At 38.5% G+C, this 24,713-nt stretch overlaps 1 protein-coding gene across 2 annotated transcripts in view; it reads left to right on the top strand.

Moving 5' to 3' along the window:
• Positions 1–24,713, top strand: part of SMYD3 (SET and MYND domain containing 3) — a 329,317-nt gene that overhangs the window by 282,969 nt on the left and 21,635 nt on the right. For both annotated transcript variants that reach the window (XM_026041346.1, XM_026041347.1), the window contains 2 exons: positions 1,951–2,038; positions 5,047–5,221. In XM_026041346.1, the coding sequence (XP_025897131.1) occupies positions 1,951–2,038; positions 5,047–5,221 (263 nt within the window). The remainder of the gene's footprint in view (positions 1–1,950; positions 2,039–5,046; positions 5,222–24,713) is intronic.

Here is a 24,713-nt window from a genome sequence, read left to right as displayed (position 1 = left end):
AGTCCTAATGATGCTTTGCATCATTAAGAGGACTCTAACTTGTATGTTTTTTTCCTTTCATTTGTATATCTGTCCTAATTCCCTTGCTTCTCAGTCTAAGTGTAAGACTTACTAAATGTTCGCAGAAATACTCAGATATTTAGGACAGGGAGAAAAGACAATCCAACAGAATTGTTCTTTTTTTCTGTACTCCTTAAAACYAGAATTTCACAGACATCATTATTAATATTTTACAGACCAGTTATATTTTGATAAATCAGTGCAGCACTGCAAAGGTTTTCTAGAAACGTATTGTTAAGGCTGACAGGCCGAGTTCAGCTTCCTGGAAATGATGTAGTTCTCTAAAACTGGGGAAAGTTACACTGAAGCTAACACATTCAGTGTAAGTCTATTACAAATCTGTGACAAGACTAKATGTATGTTAACTGGGCTGATAAAATTTCTGGAATATGAGCTTATTTCTCCTAACATTCACCTTAGGCCTTCTGATGGCAAATTCAGCAATGCATAAGATTATTTCCAGCTCGATGTTTTGATCAGAGGCCTGACTGTATGGGAGGTACATGTGCAAAATGCACAGGGGTCAGGCTGCCTGCCTTGGAATGTTCTGCAAAATGGTGGGATAACTGAGCCCAAGCTGGATTTAATCATCCCAGGGAAATGCAGGGGCTGGCTGTTTTATGTGCAGATGGAAAAAAACACAATTGCGAATTAAATGTGAAAGTGAGTGCTGGCTCTCACTATAAATGCTTTCTGCTTCTAACTGGGGGTAAGTAAGGAGCAATGGAATAAGAAAAATATATATTTCAAAGCAGATACAGATTATAGGCTACAGATCATGTAGACGTTTTAACAGAATTAGTCTTGTGATACCAAGTAAGCATCTATTTGTTGCAACGTGCTTGGTTAGATTACAACACATCTTTTCTGTTAATCTCCCCACTCCACCCAGGCTGAAGGCTATTTTTTTTTAAGATTGCATTTAAAATATTTTTGAAATAATTTGCTCTTACATAACTCTTTTGAGAGTAGCAGAGCATTTTACAAGCAGCGAAAGAGATAATGAACATAGTGTCTTAAAGGCCAGAGTTTTAAAGGTATTTAAGTGCTTATAGAAATAGAAATTGCAAATCTAGATGCTTTCGAAAATCCCTCGAGATGCTTTGCTGTGTCTGTAGATGCTTTAATAAATTTGTTCCAAGTGGTTTGCCTCAGGTGCAGTTAGTTACTGCTAGAAAGCTGAAAAAAGAAACTGTTTCACTTACTACTGCAGCCATTCATCATTTTTACCTTCATTATGACAAAGTGATAAAAAAAATAATTGTCTGTACAGTCAAATGGAATAGGGAAGAAATAACAATGAATTATAAAACAAAACAGAAGTTCAGCTTTTTTGGAGTAGCAGAGTTCTCCTATAAGCTCATGCTTAGAACTGTAATGGATGAAGGTAGACTCCTGTCTGTAAAGGCCTTATTAACAGTACATGGCTAATCAAAATGGTTTGCTAAATCCTTTCTGCAAGGTGATTGGGGGTCTGTGAAGTAATAGATTGCAGTTCTTTGAGGTAGTCTCATCTGCTCAGTCTACATCTGTAATAAAAAGTCACATGCTGCTGTTTCTCTGTTCCAGAGATCRTAATTCTTTAAGTGACCATAATATCTTGTTCAAATATATACTATTTGCAAGCTTGCCTTCATTTTCAATGATATCATCTCACTTGCACTAGCAGTCCAAGAGTGAGCTGGTTCACTAGTATGTTTCTGTCAAGCAAACACAGAGTGAAGATGACCATCAAATAAAATCAATTTATATGTATTTGCAAATGCAATAATGATAMAGTTTCTATAACTTGCTTTTGTCAGTGTAATCTTTTATAGCCTGTTTTTCATCATTACATATACACCTGGTTTATTGGTTTTCTCATCAAATGCTTTTGTTTTCATTAACCAGGATGCTGAGAAACTGGCAGGTGAAGAACATGTCTGGAAAAAAGTCAAAGATGCTGTGAATGGGGTGAAACATCCCAAATCAGAAGAAGGTATCCTTTTAGTAACAGGCTTCCATCTGTCATTTAGGCGTGGAAATAATCCAGAAAAACATTTTTTTTTTTTTTTTTTAGAGTTTATTAAGGATAAAACCCRTAGTAAAGCTAAACAATGTAGAAATGCACACATTTTTTATAATCATTAGGGTAAGTTATAATAATGATCATTAGGATAAGTAACAATAGTAATTTATAAGAATTAGTGAAATTAGGTGAAATGAACTTGTGGTAGATATTCYATCATGTAGATATTCTATCAAAAAATGGTGAATAACAACAACGACGAAGGAAAGATGAGCAGAAGAAAGSTGGAGACTTTTAACTAGAAGAGCATCGATGTACTGATCCATTCTCAGCTCTCACCTTAATCTATTCAGTGGAATTTAACCGACCATGAATTTGGCCATATGGTAGCAGGGTGCCTTACTGCTTTCTGACACTTGGGCTGTATCTGGAGCTAGAGAAAATAAAATTTTCTGGCACTCCTTTTCAGCAGCAGGGAGAGCAAGTTATGCTTAGTGGTTTCCCAGGCTGGGAAGATTACTAACTACTGGTTAGTAATCACCATCTTTTATGTAGTAAAAAAAACTGATTTTGTTTCAGTTTGTTAACAAAAGGGCTGTCATTAAAGAAAATTTTAGTCTCATAGAACAATTTTCTTATCATTTGTAGTCCTGTTAAAATTTCTCTATAGTGAGTGGATTGAGCTAGGCAATACTGTACCCRGTCTTTAGGCATTCAGTTACAGTTCTGGGACTCTATTTTAATATGAATATTAAATTATAGATATGCAACATGTAATTGCATTCATTTTGACACCTGACATATGGAGCCAGAATGGCGCAATGTAATGTCCCTGTATTTAATTTCAGGTGAAATTGCACATACTGAATTTTTCTTCAGGTCTTTAATTAAATTTCTCTTTTAACTGATATTTTTAAAAGCAATTGAACACTAGGGAGTACAAGATATCAGTCCTTGTTTATTTGAGTTTTGTCCATAGATGTGGTCTATTTGATATATGGCATCTCTCCTTCCACTGCTGCACAGTGCCACAATAGGCAATATCCTATACATGTCCGTGTATAATGGGCATGCACTGCCTAGTGCAGTGCCTGAGATGGGGCTTGACATTTGTAGACTCACCAAGAATGAACAAAAAATATTCCTTGTTGACTGAGGCACTTAGTCATTAGTTTCTGTGTGTGCATTTTTTTTGGAACATTAACAAATGATTTCTACAGTTTAGAAAGTTAGTGAAAGTTAGTGCTGCRTGTAACTTATCAGTGTTGTCTTGCTAAAACTGCAAATAGAGAACTTGAATAATACTCATATTGAAGTTTAAGCATACGAATAGAGAAACTAAAGCCAAGTGCAAGGGGCTTGCTGAGGAGGAAGAGATTCCTTGGTATCTCAAACCATTCCACAGTAGAAGAGTTGCTTGAAAGCTGCTTCTCTAGCCCCCAGAAAAAAAAAAAAAAAAAGAAGGAGAGCCAGCTTCTCTTTTATCCTATTGCAGGTGATTTTGGGCCTTCTAGATTGCAACCTCTGTAGCTGAAATCTTGGTCTAAACAGGTTTTACAAGACAACACTTTAGCTATTAGACGATAGTTAATGAATGAAGCAATATGTTGAGAAATTAAAGTATATAGAGTAATACCATGCATCAGTTAAAATGATAATCTCTCAAGAATGTCAGTGCTTTGTAGTTAATAAGAAAATTGTATCAAGTGGAAATAATTCTGTTTGTCCATCCTTAATCAGTTGTAAAGAATACATGGATGTTTGCCAGAGATATAAAGGTTAAGGTGCAATTTTATAATAACACATTCCTTCCCTTATATGGTTCTTTCAATCCAAGGGCATGAGAGCAGTTCACAAATAATTAGTTTAGCCTTGTAACAACCATGCTATAAATCCTGGCCCGGCCACATAGTGGTCACATTCTTAAAGTTAAGTATATAAATATTCCCATGTTCAGGAAGGACTAATTACTTAATCATAGGATTACCACTGTCTGCTCAAATCCATTGTTGGTTTGGAGTGAATAATATTTTTGAGTAGTGTCATGAAGATAATTGATGAACCTCCATAAGTTGATTTTATGGAAAGGACTATGATGCAAACAATGTTATTACTGCTGTTCTTTTAATAATTATTATTATTGCTTTTGTTTCATTTGAACTTAGTGGTGTGTGTGTTAGTTTTTTTTGGTGTCAGAGGATTGCTTGCTTTCTGAACTCCTATAAAGGTGCTTTGCTGGATGTACTTAAAATATGAGAGAATTGGCATTCATCTTAGATACAGTAAGAGAGGATCTGATCCATTAGATTTCACTGTAATGAAAATATGCTTTGCAAGAATGAACATCCAGCTAATGTGAAAGCAAGCCCCAGCACACTTTTCCTCTTCCAAACACACAGAAAGTCTTTTTGTAGTGCTGGAGGTGAAAAGAGCCTTTCTCCATTTCATAATGATTTCAAATAGGAAGAAAATTCAGGAACTGCAAGAGTGGTTTTAACTTCATGACTTTTCTAAAAAAAATCTTGTGCAACTTGTGTATTATTTTAATACATAAAATAAAAGATCTCTATTTTAGCTTCAGGAGCATTTTGCTAAGAGGCATTTCTGTGTGTTCTTGTCCTTGGGTTTAAGATTTGGAAGAGTATTTTAAGTAAAGATAATATTTTAACAACCAAAAAGAAAAAAAAATGATTTTTAATTTGTTACTTATTTAAATAACCTTTCATCTTGTCACCTTTCTTTTACCCCTCATTGCTGAAATACTACTTTAGAAATTATTTTGCTAAGTGTAAACAGAGCAGAGTTACCTAAGCTGCCACTTATGAGTTCAAGTATGTTTTCAAGAATTGAAGCAGAGTCTGGAATAATGGCAGCTTTTTTTATCTTTATGCCCTGCAGCCCTGACTCCTTCCTAACAACATTTAAAGCTTGTATTTTTGTTTGATTAAAGATATTTCTTTAACTAAGGCTAACAACAGAGTGGGAGCAGGTTCTGGTAAAATGCCAGAATCTCTTAAGCAGCAATGAAGGTTGTCTTCCAGACACAAATATCTATCAGCTGAAAATGCTTGACTGTGCCATGGATGCCTGTATCAACCTTGGATCCTGGGAAAATGCTTTGAAATACGGCATCAGGACTCTCGGACCATACRGGTAAGAGATTCAGTTGATTCAGCTGTTTCCAAAGAAGAGGTCTCTCMTTAAAAGTGAACATTGTGCTTGCTCTTCATTGAAAGTGGTCACTGTGCTTTCTCTGGATGCTACTTACAACTTGTATTTCTCAAATTGCCTTGCTGTACATCTTGCCATGCTGCCTTGGTTAATGGCTGAGGCAGAATTCTCATTCTTCTTCCATAAACAAGGTAAGAGTAAGTAAAATGATAATAGGGACTATAAGAAAAACTGGTACCCTGCAGTAGTGCTCATCAGTGTTTCATGTATCTGGATGCTGACCCCATCTCTAATCCAAAACTTACTTTCTGGTTCCTTGCTCTAGTTTCTTTCATTGTCGTTAYGAGTGTGTTAGTGTTTTATACGGAGCTGAATTAAGCTTTAGGGACAGGGATATAGATGAAATAGTGTATGAAATCTTCAAACACTCTGCRTAGATTCACAGGAAAAAAAATCATTACAAAATGCCTTCTCAGTTGGAAGTGAAAAGGTCACATTGCTTACTTTGCTAACACCTGGAGGCCAGGTGATGAAGCACTTGCTGTTCTTTTCTCCTTGCTCCTGTGCTGGGAAACTTTCTGACACTGGTGGCCTTTACAAGTCAGTGACAGTGCTCTAGGAGATCTTGCTTTATCTGGTCAGTCTTGGGATTGATTGGAGTCTGGAGTTGTAATGCTACTTAGGTCATCTAACGGAGACGGGACTGGTGTTCAGTGGTTGTCCTGTTTTAGAAGCTCCAAAACTCCAAGTCTTGATGTTCAGGTTGTTTGTAACTAAATGTTAACTTGTGTTCAACATCAGGAGAAAATATTGTGCACACAAATGTTAATTTTTGATAAGGTATTTTTTAGAGTATGCATTTATTCTCTTAAGTTCCACTATACAATACGCAGCGTGATATTGTGAAATGTGAGGGGCAAACAAATGCTTAAAACTACATACTGCTATGGATACAAACACCTCAGATAGATACAGCATATTTTCCCTAATCAAACCAGGCTGCCATCAGCGTTCAGCATTTTGCCTGAGGAAATTTCATCTGGCAGCCTGTTTCCGAATAAAACTCTGGGCAGCAGCTGAGATCCAACACAGCATTTCAGCGCTTTCACCGTGATGCAATTAGCAAGAGATCTGCACAGGCCGTGCTAGACTCGAGTTGCAGGGACACTGTAAGTTCATAATGACTTCTCATACAAGGGGGCACAAGAGCCCAGACATTCTCAGATTGCTTACARGTGAAATCAACTCCCTGCATGTCCCACTTAACCTTTCAAAGAGAGCTTGTGTAGTACTGCAGTCATACATGCTTTCTGCCAGCCATCTACCATATGGCACGATCCACGTGAACTAAGGAGATGACTGTTTGAGTGTTCATTTWTTTAAAAAAAAATTAAATTTCATAACCCATGAATTCAGTTCTGCATTAGCAGAAAACCGAAGAGTTTCCTATAGAGATTACAGGCAGGCCAAGTGCAATTTTATCAGATACTTTAATAAAGCTTTCTCTGTTTTGCTTACTGAAGTGCACTGAAGTTTTCCAACTGCTTAATGCAGCGCTTTGGGGATGAAGGAATAGCTTCAACTTGTGCATTCAGTTAGTATCTCTTAGGAAATGCTATTTGCAGGAGAAATTGGACCTTTTTTGTGCCTCAAAAAATTGCCTTTATTCTCTTCTGGTCCAAAAGAATTATTGAAGAGAGATTTTCAGTTGTATTTTTTTCTTTATACTTTCAAGTCACCACAATAAGCTTTGACACACCTGAAACGAAATCCTCAGTTTCTCWTTACAACAAATTGTGCCTGAAGCAGCAGGAGAGCAAATCCTAGGAAATCTTTTGGGATGCATTGAATTTCTCCTGTTGAATCCATCCACTGCTTGGCTGCTCCTGCAATTCCATTATAGCTATCTATTCTCCTCTTTTCATATCTGGAAAAAATATTCATACCACTCTCTACAGGAAATCACCTGAGAATTCAAGCAGTCCATATAAAGAGGAAATCGTTATTACAACCTTAAAAGAGAATTGGTCCCCAAAAAATCTTAATTTCAGGAAATGTGTTTATTGTGTATTTCCCATTTCTTCAGCAGCAGGATTAATTTCCASTGCTGTGTGACATGCTGTATTGTCACAGGAGTTTTTATTATGATGGCTGCTGACTTTTTGGAACCAGCCACTTTGTGTAACTACTGGAGACAGTTGGTTAAACTGCATAAAAATGCCTTATCGAACCAACGTACTGAATCCCACCCCTCTGCTCTAAATAGTGACAATAATATTAGATGAGGAACATGTTTGGGATCTCTCCAATAGTTTTAGAACTTACAAAAGAAAGAGATGTCAAAACAAGAAGCTGCCTACTCTTTTTGCACTGAACCATAATTGTCCGTAATTTGTAAAAACCTAGAAGTATTTTCCCTGAATAACCTAACCCAAATGTGTATACACAACTTTTCTTGTACATGTCACAGGACTAGCTGATCTGTCCAAGAGCCTTCACAAAAGTTAAGGCACTTGCCTTAGCAAAAGCTGACCCCTGTCACAGTCAGCGCATAGCAGCTTAAAAAAATAAACTTCCTTGCAAAAAAAATCCTCCTGAGCCTTAACCACAAAATAGCRGAGTATCAGCAAGAGGTGTTACATGGGTTTGTCATGTCTCAGTTAACACATTCRCGCTCCGGGTTGCTGCTGCTCAAGAGGGATCCGACTTAGAGACAGCGAGTGAAGCAGATTTCCCTGGCATTACCTCTGAGGAAGGGCCCCAGCATTATTCCTTAAATTGTAGGCAAGAARCATATGTTCTGGGGGTTGGGGGTTTTGTTTTGTTTTAAATTATCTCAAATATCCATTATTTACACTGCAGACAAACGGTGGATGTATGCATCTTCTGTAAAAACCTGCAGGGTGCCTCAGCTATTGCCATGTGAGGACTGGAGGTGAAAGAAGTCGTTGAGTGACACCGTGGGCCCAAAGTGGGGTGGGAGAAGCACTGGGGCCTCTCTCTGGGCTCCTGTGGCAACAGGTCTGGTGAGATACTTTTACCGAGAGGGCAGAAATGCCCAATTCTTTCCTGCACAGCACCACTGACCTTCAGATGGGCTGCTTTAATTAACAGCTCTTCTTCTGCTGCAGCCTTAGGAGTTACTGAAGGGCCCCAGCCTAGAGCAGAGTGTGGTCCTGCCTCTGCCCCAGCAGCTTTGCCCATCCTTGTCCCAGTGTCCTCCTCACACGGTGGCAGCACCAGTGCAGGCCTTGCATTTTTCCTGGTTACGTGGTTGAATTCCCATAGTGTGAATGAAATGTTAGCCATGRCTTTTTGATTTAGAAGTCTTAACTCAATAGGTTTGCTGGATGAGTTTCTAAGTATCTGAACTTCAATCAGAAGGCAGATTTAAAACATGATAATTGCTGCAGTCTGTTTTCCTAGAGTCATGATTTTGTAAAAAAAAACAAGTAAGAAAGAATAACTGTAGAACTTAATATTCTCAGACATACACTCAGCCCATCATCTCTCCTTCAATAAGGCCCTCCAGTAAAGGCTGTACTGTAAAAATACATCATTCTTTTTTTCCAGATTCCAATCTCCTTCTTAAGGTGTTTYACATGTAATCCCTACTCTTTGAGGTGTGATTTATAATAAATATATGATAGTTTCAATAACTGAAGATAAATATAATAATAATAATAAATCCATCYTTATCCTTGATCAAATGCATTTGGTTCTTTGCCGAGGGAAGAGAGTCCTTAGCGCTGCCTGCTTCTGAGGGATCTTACWTAAATTTACATTGAAAGCTAAATTGCCTAGAAAACTACCCCCAAAAAGTGAAGTGCAGTGATGGATAGGGCCACTGGGGGATGCTAGTGATTAAGGGTTCAAGCCCAGGGTCAGCGCCAATGGGCACCCTGGTTTGGAGAGGTCTCCTAAGGACTTGTACATGGTTGGCACATTTCTGAACCCGACAGTAGTAATTCAGTGACCAAAGTTCAGTATCTTGATCATAAAACATTTGTCATAAGCCTAAATCTTACCTCTGGGATCACCTGAGCTGGAGCTCAGTGAAGGTAGAAAGAGCAATGTGAAGGTAGAAAGAGCAATTCAAAGAGCAATTGAAAGAGCAGAAGAAATAAAATGTAGCAGTGATGCCTTTTCTAGGATTTTTGAAAAGTGGCCAAGGACATTTATCTGTAATGTTCACATGTTTCAAAACATGTGAAAAGAGGAGACACACAAAAATCTTACCAAAGAACTGAAAGACATTAAAAATACAGCCCATGAGAAAAAAATCTGCATAGTAGAGGCATCCTTTATTTCTGTTTTCTAAACAACATTAAGATTTGGGAATTACCTGAAAAGGACAACTTTAATTGTGTTTAGTGAACGATTCCCAGAGAGGTTGTGGAGGCTTCTTTGGAGATCTTCAAACCCGCCTGGATGCGACTGGTTGCCGTGTGCTCTGGATGTCCCTAGTGGAGCAGAGGGATTGGACTAGATAATCTCTAGAGGTCCCTTCCAACCTCAACCAGTCTGTGATTCTGTTAGTTTGTCATCTAGAAACAGTAAAAAGGTCAAGTAAGTATCAAAGGTTTGTGAAAGGAAGAGAGAGGTACATCTGCTAAGAGGGTAAACTGCCTCTGAGAATGTGCGAGGCTGGGAACATGCTATACACTGAATAAATAGCAACAAGGAGCCTTGATGCGCCTTCAGAGACAGGAAGCTAACAGGAACGTAAGGGAACTTGATAATAATCAACTGCTAGAGCATGGAAAATGTTAGACAGCCCCATAAGCACCTTTGCTTTTCCTTTTCTTACCCTATGCCAGGTTATTGATAGCTATTCACTGTTTTAGTGGGTTACATGAAATAAATTCACACTGTTAGCATAAATCTGTGAAGGTCCAGCCGTTTGTACAAACCACATATGACTCATGAAGCAATTGGATGTCCTCATGAAAAGCATTGATGTTGTAAGTTATATTTATAGCCTGACAAAAATATTAAAACATTTTTTGCTTGAGGATCAGTATTTCTCAGAGTAAAACATCTCTTGTATACTTTGTTTTTTATATTGTCATGTTACCTAGCTTTTCCAAAAATTGAGATCTACATAAGCTAGCCAGTGATTTTGTTCTTAATTTGTCCCTTGAATATGGAGAGAATACAGGCCTCACTGGAAAACCATTTGTTGCAAATTTGTTAGCAGAGTCAGAAATTTAAAGGTGATTTGTGGTCTGGAAAACTTTGAGTATATCTTGTGCAGATCTGAAAGGGAAAAATAACCCCTCCATCATACAACAGGAAACCCTGAGATAAATTGCAAAGTGTACTGTCTCTAGGTAGTGGTAGTCCACTGTAGTAGTCCCTCCAAGAGATATAATTGTAGCAATATTTGCACAATTTCTGGCTGAAGTGTAACTACTTTGTAGATAAAAAGGGGGCATGCTTGTCCTTGGCTTGTATCTTTAGGAATCTGTAAAACTCTTGAGCATCCCACTTCCATCCTYTGATTCCTCCCCACCACAGACCTCCAATCTCAGCAGCTTTTTCCAAAAAGGAAAGAATGTTTTTGTGTGAAGCTGTGTGCCCGAGTTATCTATGCCCCAATCAATCCATTTCCCTCACAGGAAATGTATTTTCTGGTGTGTTACTTGCTTGCTACGTATGTCTGCTGGCACCACAGAATTGTCTCCTCTTTTCTAGTTGTTTTTCTTGTATCCTTACTCTACAACCCTGTATTTTTCCCCAAAGTGATACCAAATTCTATAATCCCTGCTGTCTTATGTAAGCACGTACTCCAGTAAGTATTCATCAACTGCCTTTTCCCGTKTTCCCATGATGCATATATGAGTAAAATTTCTAATTATTATCTCATTCAATTAAGCTAAAGATGTGTGAGCAAGTAATAGAGACCTATGAATTGTGAGACATATTTTCAGTTATTCAGCTGGAACAATTTGGTGAACAATTTTGGGGAATTCTCAATTTTTATGTGAATTTTACGGAGAGAAATAGGACAGAGTTCATGGCATACAGATTCTAAACAAAAGTTTGGCTAGAACCTGAACTGAAATGGGTTTGCAAAGTGATACCAAGGGAAATGCAGTTAAAAATAGATATGTATGAACCATATGTAGAGTTTTGGATTGCTTTGACACTAACTGAGCACTGCTTTGAAAAAAAAAAACTATTTCAGAGACAGAAATAGTGGTGTAAAAGAGAGAAGTGTGTGGGAAATCATTAGGAAAGAAAGACAAACTTACACTACTATCTGTGATGAAAAAGACAAAAGAGAGCATGTAGAAAATAGAAGTAGAGAAGTTGTAAGAAGAATGTATTCTCTGAGGGCAGAATTAGGAAGAGACTGATTTTTTTTTTTTTTTTAATGAATAAATTGTCAGTTAGAGTGGAGGCTTGGGAGTTCTTCTAAGGGGGAAATCAATTAAGAGTTCCTAGTGGTGGAGGTCTRTGCACGAGTGAAAAGGAAAGTTGAAGTATTTAAACAGTCAAAGCAACCATATAGCTGAAGTAGGTGAAAAAGTGAGATGCTTTTTCTGTTAAAGAAGTAGAGTGCAGGTAATGTTGCTAAACAGGAAAACAGCTGTGAAAGAGATGATGTGAAAGATGAAATGAGCATCAGGTAAGGGGAGGTAGTGTAGAAGAACATGGACATCTGCTCGAAAGGTGAAACAATGAGATGAGCTGAGGGAGGGAGTGAAGGAAAGATAATGTTGGAAGGGGACCTGTTCTGAACCAGAATATCAAGGGAAGTAGTGCCAAAATAGAACCAGGTCAGTTAGTGATACGGTTCTTGGTGAGATGATCCATTCGGAGGGGAAACCAAGGAAGGAAGGTAAGAGAGGCTCAGCAGAAAAATAAATGATGTAAAGCTAAAATTTACCAAACTAATGGAAAGAAGAAAGAGAAGAAAAAAAAGAGAAAGGAAACATCCAAGAGAAAGACAACAGGTAAATTACTGCAATAAACATATCCTAGAAACCACACAATTTCTGATGAGATGAAATACTACCAGCTCACAAGCTCTTAGATTTTCCAGTTATTTAGGAAAATGACTGAGATGTAATGGAAGCTGTTCTTAGGAATACCTTAATCAGATGTATCTGAAAAACAACAATGTCTTTACATTCAGGTATTCTTTTTGCCAACCTTGTACATGATGCTAGTTTGCTTAACAGGCTCATGCATCCCTCTTGTCTAGCATGTGAAATCTCTATGAGCTGCATCCTCTGATAAAGTCAGCTAGTCAGTTTTCTTTATTGCCATACAAATATAAAAGCCAGTCTTTGGAGGTACATTTGGAGATATCTGGACTTGTTCTAAATTATCTGATCCAAATATAAGAAACAGCAGTGTAAGCAAAGCACTCTGCCTCATTTAGTTAGCAGTAGAGTTGTGCCAYGGAGGACCACTCAATAAAAGAAGATATTGACTGTCCTGTGAACATTAGATGTTCTACCTCATAAATACAGTTCCTGACCTTGAAAATTTGGTCAGTGGCTAATCTTTTCCTCACTTCCCTTTGTGATGTGTAAATGTTGTATTGTGCAATTTAGAGTGAAAGGCATGACAGTAATGGGATGTGACTTCATGCTTACCTGCACAACTCTCCTGCCATCAGTTCTTGTTTGCCACCAAAGCTGCTTCTTGCTTTCTTTCCACATGMGCCTTCCAAATAGAAAATTTCTTCACTTGAAGCCAGAAACCCACATGCAGCCTGCTTCTGTCTAACCCGAGATGTCTTCCAAGGCCCAAATAATCTATTCCCTTGGTCAAACAGGTGATCCACCCTCCTCCATGCCTCCCAGGTGTCCTCCTGTTTCCTGAGTAACTGGCAGCTCTTTTCCCTGGCTCAATTTGTCATTTCATGATCAGGCAAGCACAGAAGTGTGAACCACCTTTAGATAATGTGACTTTGAAAATGAAAGCAGAAGGGAGGCAGCAGAAAGCAAATGGCTGTGGTGCTGAAGAAAGACAGTAACTCATTATAGRTGTTGGACAGGCAGGGGAAAGATGGGCCACAGCACTGCGAAGGGAAAAGGCTCTGAGAAACAGAAAATAGGCTGCCTAAAGGGCCATAAAAGCCAACGTAAGTGACAGGAAGATAAATATATCAGAGGAAAAAATCACCTTCAGAAAAATATGCAAATTTACTAGTGAATAATAAAAAAAGGCAAACAAATGAAGTCATCTTTGAGGAAAACTGAAGAATGATATTCACACATGACTAGTAAAGGGAGAGAGGGAAGAGTATAGTGAACCAAAAAACAATTAAAAGAACCAACAGAAAGGCCAAAATTAGAGGGAAAGAGGCTACAACCCTTCCTTTTAACTTCTCCCATCACCGCAAAAGATAAAAAGAAGTGAGCAAAGAAAGGGCACACTGTCACAGTTGCAAACACTTTCTTAAGAGGAAAAAYAGCTTTCTCTAGCAATTTAATGCATTCTTAGAAGATACAGTTGAAGGGTTGCCAGAAGTGGAGATAAAGTTCTGGAATCAAAGTGTGTTCATTAACCACATCATGAATATATTTCCATATTAATTCAGGTATGCCACATGATGCACACTAAGGATTTATTATACCTTTAAGGCTGGCCAGAATTTCAGATGTCTTTCAAAAACTGGCCCAGCAAACAAATAGAAGCATCCTGAAGCAGATCTTTCCACTCAGCTTGACCRAATAAAAAAGAGAATAAGAAAAGAAAATCTTTTCCTGAAGTGGTGTGCTTGGCAGACGTTGAAAAATTGAATTATATCCTACATTGCTAGAGAACAAAAGGCTCAATATATACAGCCATAAAAAGAGAAGCCATATAGGAGATTGATTTTATTGCCATGGAGAGAATTTGCAAGGTTTTCCATTACATTTTCTGGAGAAATTCTTTTCAGATAGTGACACAAAATGCATGTTTTAAAGATAYTTATGTAAATATGACTGGAGATCTTGTTTGGTAAGAAGGGAAAACCTTTGATGTAGTACTGTTTGTGATGTTCTGAAACACAGATATTGTRTCCTCTGAAATAGAGGGTAACTTCTCAAATCTTCCAAAATATCGTGCAAAGTCAGGTATGACAAGGAGAACTAGTTAGTTGCTTGCTCTCATGATGAGAATAGCTAGAGATAAATTATCTTAGAAATTTGTCTCTGTACTATGCAGGAGTAAAGCCTCTTTATTTTTCTGTGGATTTCAAAATGTGTAGCCAAATTGGGTAACATTGCATCTACCGATTCAGCATCTGAGAATTTGGAGATGAAAAGCAGGTTTACATGCTTGCCCTGTGATAACATCCTGAATACATACTCAAGCCTTTATCTGTTGCTGCCCATCTTGATTGAGTTCATGTGTGAATTGTCTTGCTGGCGTGTTTGCAGCACAGGTGAGTACTACCAATGCTTAATATTCATCAAGAAATGCTATCAAGTTGTGCAAGGTTGCTTGTGCCAGTACGGAGAGAGAGGAAAAAAAATGTGAAAGTCATTAGTTTTCCTGCAACAGAGCATCAGTATTGAACTTGGAAGAATACTGACTTTCATAAAATTTTTATTTTTAAGTCATGGTGTAGGTCAAATCATTTCCCTCATCTGGAGGCAGAGATGACACAGGGAAGTACCTGGATCTTCTGGTACCTTGAATACAATCATAAATGAAGTACACTGGTTGTGCTCTTATACCTCTGATGTGCTGTTGTGTCCATCCGTGACCAGCTCCAGATACTGTGGTGGGACATGACTATTCCCTTCCTATTTTCAGTGACTAGGACTTTCAGTGTGCCTGAGCTTTGCATTTTAAAAATACCGATAGGGGAATCTGGTCGCATTAATGAAGAGTCACAGCAAATTGTACTCACTCCTTGCTAAGTTAATGGGCGTGAGGGAAGTGAGAGACCAATTTAATAATAACCCTAAATACCCTAAAAAAGTATCCGGTCATTTTCATGCTTTATGTTTAAACAAGGTCTACATCTGTAAAACCAAAGGTCGAGTTCTCAGCTGTTCTGAATGGACCGAGCCTGCTACATCAGGTGAAGATCTAGTTCAAAGCGTTTTCTGTGGAACTCTCTTTTGCTCACAGGCACAAATGCAGTTATTCACAGTGTATATTCAGTGTGTACCTTTTCCATATGCCTGTTGCTCTTGTTCCTCCTGAGCTGGGCAAATTCCCAGCAGTCTGGATTGCTCTGGGCAATGACTTTAGTGCTCTGGGTTGTGTTTTGTTGTTGTTGTTGTTGTTGCTGCTGCTTTTCATACCTGCACGTTATTCCCTACCTTTGCAAGTATTTTRTCAAGGTCTACTTGTAATGGCTTACTTGAAAGAAATATATGCATGCTTAAGTCAAACATGTTGCATTCCAGTAAAGAGAGCAGGCAGTCCCTTTGTAACTTCTTTCTAGCCTGCTGGTCCCTAGCCTCCAGGCAATGGTTGCCCTCTGGCAAATTGGTGTCTAGTTTTGTTTAGTTGAGGTTTGCAAAGGTGATTCAATTCTCAGTGTCTTTGGCAGTGCTAATGGCAGCAATATAGAGATACTTACATAGAGGTACCTCAGTCAGTTCCTAAAAGTGAGTTTGAGCATTGTATTCAGTACAATGACTCTAGCCCAACTTCGTGATTAAGTGCTTAGTGAGTTCCATTTCCTTATAAGAACATGTGTAAGAACCCAAGAATGTGTGCCACAAGTGAACTAAGCATTAATCTGTCAGCAGCTTAAGTGTGTTTGGGATAGTGCAGTGGAAATATGCCGTGTAGTGACACAGTATTTGTTCTCTGAGAAGCATTTAAGAGCAGATGGAACCTGTAAAATAGACTGATTCATGAAAGAGTGCAGCTTCTACCAGCTTTACTGGATGCTTCTTTGTTTTAACCTACATAAACACTGCCCATATATGCCTGAATTTCCAGCAAGGTTCAGTAGCAGCAGGTGTGGAACTGACATTAGTGTGTGTGCATAGGTCTTTAGAAGGGAGGTGCTTATTTAAAAGGTGCCTTTTCCGTTAAGACATGAGTACAAAGTGCAGTATCTTTTTGTAAATGTCCTAAAAAAAAAAAAAAAAAAAAAAAAAAAAAAAAAAAACCACCAGAATTCTACAATAATATATGGGAATAGAGCCTCTTTAGTATTCAATGAAAAACTAAGTCTATAGCAGGCATCTCTGAAAATACTAGCATAAACCACTAATATTCTGAAGCAACTTTAGAAATCATTTAGCAGAAAGACTAAAATTTCTACCAACATTTACTAGAAAGATGCATCAGTGATCATTTCACAGATTTTGAGCTGCGTTTCTTTGTGGCTGTGACAGTAGTTCACTTRCATGTAAGATCTCTTGGTTTTGGTGTTCTAAAATTTGCTCTAAGTTGAAATGCAGCATTGAATATGCAGACATCCTACATGGGCAATTATCCTAACATTTTATACTACTAATAAAATCAAACAAAACAATAGACTTTCAAAGATCTGGCTTTTGTTTTCTTGAAAACCATCAAATCAATATATTAAAAATAAAGAGAGGATGTGGATTTCATCGTCATGCATTCTATGTAATGCAGAGTTTACTGTACCTGTAGTACAGATATTGTTTCAGCTGATTTCAGGAGATTTGCCTGGGTGAGCAGAGTAAGAAATAACATTAAAATATGTGTTTCTGGAAATATAATTCTACTCATGTGGATTGTGTGTGCTATACTCTCTTGTTAACCTTAAAGTCACTATACATATTATACATTCTTCAGGGTATAATATGTAATATTCTGTGAAGCCATTCACATGTGCTGTTGTGTGTTTGGAGGAAAACACGCTTTCAAAAGGCTTAATAAAGGTCAATCCTCTTCAAAAATAAGTGCATTTTGACTATGCTAAGTATGGCAAAACCTGTGTAAAAAAGAAAAAATGCCCACTCCTCCAAAAAAAAAAAAAAGCTGAACAGGACAGCATCACTTTACACTATACTTTGAAATATTACACAATTGTTCTGTCCAGAGCACAGGAAAGCAGAACAGCTAGGGTCAGGAACTCGCCATTAATTGTCCCCGTAAGTGCTTGGTCCTGCAGCAACTGCTCAAAGTTAGAGACATTTCAGGATAAATGCGGATTGTGTTGTCTTTGTCTTTGCTTTTAGGGCTACCTAGCAACTTGAATGAAGACAGAGATGTAAAACATGTGAAGTTCCTACAAGTTTGGGAAAAGTAGGAGGCCAGAGAGGCAAGTGCCCATAGAGAAAAGCTGAAGCTCATCTTCAGGCGCCAAGAAATCCACATGGCCAAGGGCTGCTGTGAATGTCTCTGTGGTGGGAACAAGCTGCATGCCTGACTTACTGGGTGGCATAAGGCGACTGTGAACCACAGAGAGTTTGCTCAGTTCTGGTGCTCCTGTGACGAGTTGTACTCTGCCATTGGGCTCTTCAGCTCAGGGACATGGGGAGCTCAGTGCCCTCAGTGGAAGGGGGAAGTGTAAAGAAGGTGAAAGAAGGTCATAAAGAGCAGCCTATTTATTTGTTTCTTCTGCAGCCCATATTCTTCTTAGAAATAATGTCATCAGAGCTTAACATCTGCATTTTTACAGACGTGAAGCTCTCTGATATTGTATCTTAGGGGATGCTTTAGATTGATGAAGTTTACACAGAATTGGTAGATACATTGTTTTCAGTCATGCTTTCTTATGCTAGAGAATTGTTGTTGGTTTGTCTTATTTTTTATTTTTGTTTTTTTTTTAATATATGTAGAAAAAAAAATAACCCCAGCAAAAATGACGGCTTAGTTTTAAAGACAAAGGGAATCCTGACCCATGTCTTCAACTTCATTGATACTTGAAAATTACTTTAAAAAAACTCTTGATTATACAGCCGCTTTTACTGCCCTGTCTGGACAGACTTGGGAGACTTGTTCAAGTCTGCATTCTTTAATATGTCAAAGCAAATATAATCTYTGGCTTATGCATTTGGAAAAACTTCAAAGCTATCAGGTGGAATGTTTGGCACCGTCATGATAGCTGGCAGAATTCTCTTTTACTTCGCTAGGGCTGTTATTCATTTCATCTCTTGTATTGGTTGTAGATCAGTCAGCTGTAGATAAGCTGGTAGATGAGTCATATGKAGGAGCCCCCGGTGCCCTTGGACTGTCAGGTCTTGCACATTGATGGGACACTGGTCTTTTTGACTGCTCCTTTGTACTCCCCACCCTGCTCCTCTAACCTAMGCCTATCTCCTTCTCTGCATCTGTTGCATTCAACAGTGAGGATCCCTTGGAAAAGTGAGCTGGAATAATTTATTGCTAGATGATACATTATCCAGCAGCAGTGCAGTGACAAGTTGGTCTCTCTCACGTGCTTCAGTGCAGCAGTCTCATGCTCATACCSTGGTCACCTAATACGTGAATCTTGCATATGGGGATTCTGCAGTTTGTTTCTCTGCCTCAGTTTTAATGGCTAAGGACATTTACATAAATTCAAAACTGGATTCTCTTTCACTGATCTTTTAAATTTGGAAACATCTCTGTAAGTAAGMGATCTGGGCTTATAACTTTTGCTCAATGTAGCAGTAGGTTGCCAGATGTTTCTAATTGTCTGTGAGGTCAATGAAGCATCATCTGCTGTTTAATTTTAGTATATCCATGTTTTGCAGTTTAACTTTATTCTCAACAGATGAAGGTGCTTTATTTTCATAGCCTAGTGGAGATTATGAATTATTTTATCATGTGACTTGGTGGTTCAGAAAGCAACGCAAGGATTTCATGGAGCACTCTTTTTTCTAAGTGCAGAGGTTCTGGGTAATGCAAAAAATCTTTATCGTTTTTGAAGCTATCCAATTATATTATTTTCCCCTACTTTAGGATCACACTGTATACTATAAGATATATGAAATTTAGTCTTCTTCCAAATGGCAGTCCTCAACAAGCTCATATTATGTACTTGAATAATACTGCTCAGAAACTCTTTACATGTGAGATCAAAAAACTTCTTAAAAGTATGTGTCAGATTTGGTGAAGATGTGAGTTTAGGTGATACTTATGAAAAATTGCCCTCGTCTTCAGCGTTTTGCAACTTTCATCTTTCTCTGACTTCAGTATTGTGACTCCTGACTTCAAAATATTTCAAAAGAGAAACCAGAGATGCTGGTAGATCAGAGAGAACTCAGGTAATGACAGCATCTAACTGAGAATAAGAGAAAATTGAGTTGGTTTGTCCTTTAAGAATAAGTCTAAACCATGTGAGAATGACATTCAGCCTGACACTGGCTAAGATAGCAATATGATGTATTTGCTAATAGAAGTGCTAGGGATGGTTCATCACAGTCTGAAGCAGCAAGCTCCAATTTATATCTTGCCTTGCTTTCAATGACTTCCTCCGTTTTTCCTCTCTAGCATGAGAATATCCGTGTTTTGGTACATGACCTGCCTTCTCTGCTATGCTTCATCCCAGACGACTTATGTGTACCCTTTGCCAAGCTGCTACTAACCTTTAACTTACAGCTGATACAAATCATACTAGTGACCAGTCAAGTAATTTCTGTGTAAGAGGCATCTCACCTTCTATGTCTAATAAGAAGAATGCATTATTTAATAAAAATACTATTAAATATACGTATTTATAGAGGTTGTCTGGTTTATTCTCTCTTGAGGCCAGCTAGCTAACAACAGTCTCTCAGGAGATCTGTTTTTCTTCTTTGCATTTAAATGCCTGCCTTTTGTAAGCCACAGATTTCTGTGAAGTGCAGTCCATAAATACATAAGCATAGACTAAAGTTGGGGGTAAACACGTGCAATAAGTGTGTTGGAATTTYGTAGTCTGTGAATGCTGCAGTTCATAGGATCTCGGAGCATGGTGCTCAGGCAAACTCAGTACCTTTTTGCAAGGTGCTCTCACTGCTTGTTAACACACAGGAGGAGTTCATGAAACTGTGAGCACAATGCCAGGAGACCTTCTAGCCAAAGGAGCTAGGGGTATTGGTCTGTCACTGCTAAAGTAGAAGTATCACCAACAGTCTCTGTGAAAAAACAGGGGGCCTCTTTATCAGGTACAGTCTATAAGCAAGTTCTTATACACATTGACCCTTATCCCATCCCTTATTCCATTTTAATATATATTGGCTTCCCTCTAATGTAACTGTAGTGACTTATTATGAGTTCATAATGCATACATGTAGTATATACATTTATAGCTCTGAGGAGGTCTAGCCACAAACATGCTGGGCTGCCTGGAGTCAAGCAGACACTGAAAAAAATGGCATTTCCTCTGGTCTTCAAATCTGAGAGAGCTTTTTTTCCGGTAGATTTTTGTCTCTGATTGACTGACTTTTTATGATGGTTGAGTGAATGATAGCCATGATGAAGTGCCAACTCATTACATGTCAGACAATTCACACTAGAGAGGCAATATAATGAATTCTGTAGAGCACAAACTCAGAAGCATTTCCCAAGTTAGGAGAATTTACAATATCTTTCCTGTGTGCATTCCTTCATATCTGATAAGAGTCATGTTCACACTGTGTTCTTTACCTTGGGAAAAGCAGTGATGGTAGTGCTTTCTCTTCTGTTTTCTTGATTTCGTGGGTACTAAAACATCTATCAGATTTCTACTCTTCTGTCAGGTTTAGTTGAAATTGGCTAAGGGATTCAGAAGTTGCTAGAGAAGAACTGACAGACAGATGATGGTTCCATAAATCCTGCTGTTAGGTTAAAAATGCTTCTTTTCACAGAGGAAGACAAAGTCAGCAGGTTGAGGAAGGTAAGGATAACAGTTAGACAAAGTATGACCAGATAGCACATCAGTCCTTCCCAGACTTAGACTCTCTGRCTACTGCAGGACATGAGGGAGGTTACCAGATCTGCCATCATCTGACCGTTCCAAGAATTTATATCAAGGAGGAATTTTAATGACAAATTTGCAGAAGATTAATGAAGTAGTTTTATAGGTGTCTGTAGGAAGCTGCTTCTAGGTTTGAAGGGCAGCTTGAGAGAATGTATTGCCAGGATAGACGGAAAGCTTAAACTTAGGGGGGATGTAACTAAACTGTGAGAAGTGGACATTTCAGTTTTCTAGTTACGCTAATACTGTTTAGATAGCTTTAGCTAATCAATTTACCTACAGATTTAGGGCAGTGAACCATCAACTTCTTTTTGCAAAGACATGCTGGGCAACTGCCAAATCTCCTGATGTTATTCTGTTTCCCACCTGGTCTTGACACTCATTTCTATGTCTCAGGCACCACCAAACACGATCTTCTTATTTCCTTACATTCCTACCCATCTCAGGACACCTTCCTGCCCCTTCCTATCCACATCCAGGCACTTAGTCTCTTTTCCAGATGTCAGCCTTTTTCACTTAGAAGGCAAGCTGCAAATGATGGGCAGCAGCTTAGGATTCTCCTCCATGCCGCAGGCAGGATGGGAAGGATGGTGCCTCTGCTGCACGCAGTGTCCATCCTTGGATGCTTTCCCAATACCTAGGACTGAGATAGTTGATTCAAGAGGAAAACCCTTTCATAACCCATAGCAATTCTTAGGGGGCCACACCCAGGGAATATAGTAACATTAGGATATGTCACTGTGTTGCATTTTATCACTCCCCAGTACTGACTTTTTAGTAGTTGGAAGTGTGCCAGTTGTACACAACCTGACTGAACTCACCTGGAGGGTAGGAACCTCCATCAGTGGTGTTAGAGGTAGGCCTGGACAAAGCAAATGATGGCTAGAGCTGAGCAAGCAATGAATAACAGCTAATTCATTTCACAAATTTAATTTTGTACTCTTRCAAGAGTTGTGAGCAGGTTTGCACTTTTCTCAGATTTATTTTTAAGTAGAGTCATTTAAATGAATATATTTAGAATATTTTTCTTTGTGAATTTATTCTGTACCTGTGAAATCCAGAAGTGTCTTTCTATTGCTCAGGTGAAACGCATGCAGTTGTTTCTACTGCTCTGCTAGTTGAGCATTAAGACACTTCCCAGGCAAGTAATGGCATTAAAGAATGGAGATTATTGTTCTGCATGTTTCTGAGACAGCACAAACCCATTTTGGAGTCCTCACTAATTGCTTTAATTATGGGATTGAAACTTTAACATTAAAAAAATCACAAATATGACTGGACTGTGCATACTGTGAACATTTATGTCAGCAAAATTCAAGCTGTGAGGGGCTGTGAAACAAAATTAGGGATGTGATAAATTCAGTTAAAAATACAAGCAAATATGTYCCACTTGTTAGAAAAAAAACCAGAATATTCCATGCTCCTTTGGGACATTTCATAAAGGAACACAAAATAGAAGCAATGTTTCCAGGAGCTGTCTAGACAGTCAAATAATTTGAATGTTTGCAAGAGTTTTTGTTTTGTTTGTTTTTTAATAGCAAATCAATATTATCTGGAGAAAATTCTTTTTTTTTTTTTTAGCATATGAACATAAAATTCTCATACAATGTACATTGGTACCACTGCACTTCACTCTTCTGAGTGATTTCTGAGTTCCCTAAAATATGCCAGCTAAAAAATTCATTGTGAAACAAAGGCAAGAAGGCAGTAATGAGATGTGTTTGTGCTGGATCCAGTGTTACCCTTAGCAACAGTGAATAGAGTCAAAATCCAGCTGCTTAAAAAATTTCTCACTTCTGGGTGAGGTTGTGGCAGCAAATGAACCTTCTCTCAAGGTTGTGTCTGCTGCTGTCCTTTCAGTAAAGAAGGCAGGGTGTGATGCAAGCAATGTTTCAAGAAYGAGCATGAAGCATTTTCACAAAGATCTTCTGAAGCATGCTGTGAGATAGTGAATCATTTCTATCCTCCTAGCATCCTTGGGTTCRGGTTCTTCTTTTTCTCTTTCCCTCAGTAGCTGACCCTAGGTGGATCTTATGTATCAGTTTCTTCCTTTCTGAGGTTCTTCTCACGCTCCTTTTTAATTCTTTAACTCTGACCTATTTATCTTCATTTATTTGACTCCTCTCTCTGTGCCTTGGTGAAGAATAAGTTGGGCGGGAGGAGGCATTTTTTGTAATTTCTTCTCCTGTATCCCCCAGCATTCTGGCAAACCATCAAACGCAGCAGCATCAATGGTGACCTCTACTCTTACTGGAGAATAAGGAAGATTCCAGTAGTTGCCATGGAGAGAGGAGAAACAGAGAGATAACCAACCTGGCACTCTTGGAGGGAAGTGGCACTTTGCTGGGATGTGGTCCAAACACCACTGATTTCTCTGAGCTTTGGATGTAGCTGTCAGAAGGCGGAATTTTACAGTGGCCCAATGATTCCCTGCCCAGAACATCTGCAAGGCAAAGCCTATCAAAGGTAGAAGAGCAGAGAAGAGAAGGTTTGAGACTGGCATTATTTTGGAAAGTAGCTTTACCCKTGTACCGTTTACTAGTATTCTCTGCTCCATGTTCAGATTCATGTGCAGTCTTGAAAAGAAACTAAAAACCAAGCAAAGCAGAAGTGTTAGCATAAAAAGAGGTTTCATGTACAAGACTACAGCTTAGACTTGAAAAGCAAATTTTTGCCTGTGCTAAGTCTCGTGCAGATTCTGTACATTTTTCACCATTCCTTRGATTTAAATAGACCATCTGTTTCCATGGGACTTGGCCTCTGTGATCAGGTTGCAACACTTCTGTGTATGTGCCTGTGTTTCCGATGGAGGGTTAAGGATATTCCCTGGTGGTACGTGCTTTCTTACGAGTTTTCAAAGTTCTCTATAAAGCTATTTTCTTTCCACCTCTTTCATCTATTTGTTGTATGCCCAAATGACCCCCAGAAAATACAAACACACTCTTTTATTTGCAGAGCCYGTTATCAGCCCTGTCTTTAGCCTCATGATAAAGGTCAAGTAGATTAGTTAGGGAGGCTCTTGCCTTTCTAAATCCATGTTGGTTATCTCCTTTTAGATAATTGCTATTCGTGTACTTCTGTGACATACCACAGGGTATAGTTTCCAGTCCTTGAATACTGCAAGGTTAAATTCATCTATTTTTGACACATTTTGCTGGATTTCAACTGTGCTAACTGATATAAGACCAATGTTTTTGTGATTAGTCATCTTGGACAGTGGAAATAGAGCAAACACTCAGGAAGAATATTGTTCTCAAATGGAAATCCTCAAAAAAAAAATGCTTGTACTGCAGCAGGTAATGTTTCTGTCTTCTCATGTAACAGCTCTTTAGCTATCCATGTTCTAATCTCTTCCTTCACTGCTCTATTGGCCAGACAAATTCATGCTGTGGACAAAAACCTGTGGGAATAAAGGAGCACCGCTGTAAGAAAGTGATGACAAATGTTCACCTCCCTGTAACCTTTAGTCTGTCTGACTTTAAAATGCTACAGAAGCACCAAGGCTTTCCAAGGTGTCATTTTAAAAACATAATATGCTGCTATTAAGAAGCCAACATTTCATGTCTGTCAGGAAGGGAAAGGAAAGGAAAGGAAAGGAAAGGAAAGGAAAGGAAAGGAAAGGAAAGGAAAGGAAAGGAAAGGAAAGGAAAGGAAAGGAAAGGA

Source organism: Nothoprocta perdicaria, unplaced genomic scaffold (genome assembly GCF_003342845.1).
Source record: "Nothoprocta perdicaria isolate Ctin4 unplaced genomic scaffold, notPer1 scaffold_282, whole genome shotgun sequence".
Taxonomy (NCBI): Eukaryota; Metazoa; Chordata; class Aves; order Tinamiformes; family Tinamidae; genus Nothoprocta; species Nothoprocta perdicaria.
This window is presented reverse-complemented; position numbering and strand designations above follow the sequence as displayed.